Source organism: Aptenodytes forsteri, unplaced genomic scaffold (genome assembly GCF_000699145.1).
Source record: "Aptenodytes forsteri isolate BGI_AS27 unplaced genomic scaffold, ASM69914v1 Scaffold284, whole genome shotgun sequence".
Lineage (NCBI taxonomy): Eukaryota > Metazoa > Chordata > Aves > Sphenisciformes > Spheniscidae > Aptenodytes > Aptenodytes forsteri.
In genome coordinates this window covers 5,372,874-5,374,519 of record NW_008794445.1, presented here as the reverse complement: position 1 = coordinate 5,374,519, position 1,646 = coordinate 5,372,874, and the positions used below count along the sequence as shown (strand labels likewise).

At 53.6% G+C, this 1,646-nt stretch overlaps 1 protein-coding gene across 1 annotated transcript; it reads right to left on the bottom strand.

The window, feature by feature from the left end:
• Positions 1-1,122: 1,122 nt before the first annotated feature.
• Positions 1,123-1,609, bottom strand: LOC103907817 (histone H2A-IV). Its single transcript, XM_009290059.2, has one exon. The coding sequence runs from the start codon at positions 1,607-1,609 to the stop codon at positions 1,220-1,222; it is 390 nt and encodes a 129-aa protein (XP_009288334.1). The 3' UTR covers positions 1,123-1,219.
• Between the last annotated feature and the right edge of the window lie 37 nt (positions 1,610-1,646).

Below are 1,646 nucleotides of genomic sequence, written 5' to 3'. Positions count from 1 at the left end.
AAAGCCCCAAGAAAGCAAAGAAGCCGGCGGCCGCCGCGGCCAAGAAAGCGGCCAAGAGCCCCAAGAAAGCGCCCAAGGCAGGCCGTCCCAAGAAAGCAGCGAAGAGCCCGGCCAAGGCGAAGGCGGTGAAGCCCAAAGCAGCCAAGCCCAAGGCGGCCAAGCCGAAAGCGGCCAAGGCGAAGAAGGCGGCACCCAAGAAGAAGTAAATTATACCAGAAGAGTTCTGCTCTACCTATTTTGTTATCCAACGGCTCTTTTAAGAGCCACCCACACTTTCCCTAAAGGAGCTGAGGCGCCGAGGTCGTCAGTAACCCCCAGCAAGGATCCAGTAATTCGTAAGTCGTCAGAGGTCAATTGTGCCCTTTTTTCCCCTACGATTACCGAAAGAAACGCTAACGAGCACGGTATAACGCGGCGGCTTTAGGGAAGTGTAGACTTTTACATCTTTTTGCCGAGTAATTGGTTTGACTACCAGGAAGCAATGTTTTATAGTAATGATTTGATAAAAATCGATGTACTTTTTTTAAGAATATATTTTGTAACAAAAGTAATGCAGTTGTCAGGCACGCTACTACTGAGCCATGTTTAATCTAGTGTATTATTTCTCTCAAGATGTCTCCTTAAATGTTTTTCTCTATTTGGGGGAGGAGGGGAGGGTTTCCTTACTGACCCGAAAATAGCCCTGAGCTCTCCCATTCCTTTTGTTCCCGATAAGAAAGAAAAGGAGCTTTAAGTATTGAAAAAGCCCGCCCTGACCAAGGATTGGCCAGCGGAGAGCCCGGCCCGCTGCCCCTTGCCCCCCTTCGCCTCGTATCTCTGGTGCTGTTTCAGCCACTCTCGGAGAAGACAAACGCGGAAGGGGGGGGGGGGGGGGGGGGGGGCTCGACGGGAGCTCTCGCCGAAATACCCTGTTCCTGTGGTCTCTGGCTTAAGAACTAAACGGAAAATGTTCCAAGCCAGGAAGAACTTGCATTGGGAAGACGTTTTGGCACGACTTTGTGTTAACAAAAACATGGAAAGCGTTGCTACTACTATCAAGCCAAAAATACTGTTAATAAACATGGAGAAAATAAGACAAAACACGGGTTGAGTAATTCATATAAAACGGCGTAACTATAGTACGGATAACTGAGCTCTCTTATGATTTTGTGGGTGGCTCTGAAAAGAGCCTTTGGGTTATCTTCTTCGGAAGAGACAGCGTGCCGCTTCTCCATTGTGTTCACTTGGCTTTAGCCTTGTGGCTGTCGGTCTTCTTGGGCAGCAGCACGGCCTGGATGTTGGGCAGCACGCCGCCCTGCGCGATGGTCACCTTGCCCAGCAGCTTGTTGAGCTCCTCGTCGTTGCGGATGGCCAGCTGCAGGTGGCGGGGGATGATGCGCGTCTTCTTGTTGTCGCGGGCCGCGTTGCCCGCCAGCTCCAGGATCTCGGCCGTCAGGTACTCCAGCACGGCCGCCAGGTACACCGGGGCGCCGGCGCCCACCCGCTCCGCGTAGTTGCCCTTGCGCAGCAGCCGGTGCACGCGGCCCACGGGGAACTGCAGCCCGGCCCGCGACGAGCGTGACTTGGCCTTAGCTCGGACTTTGCCTCCCTGCTTCCCGCGGCCCGACATGCTTAAGACGCCTGAAAAACTACGACCTCCCCACGCA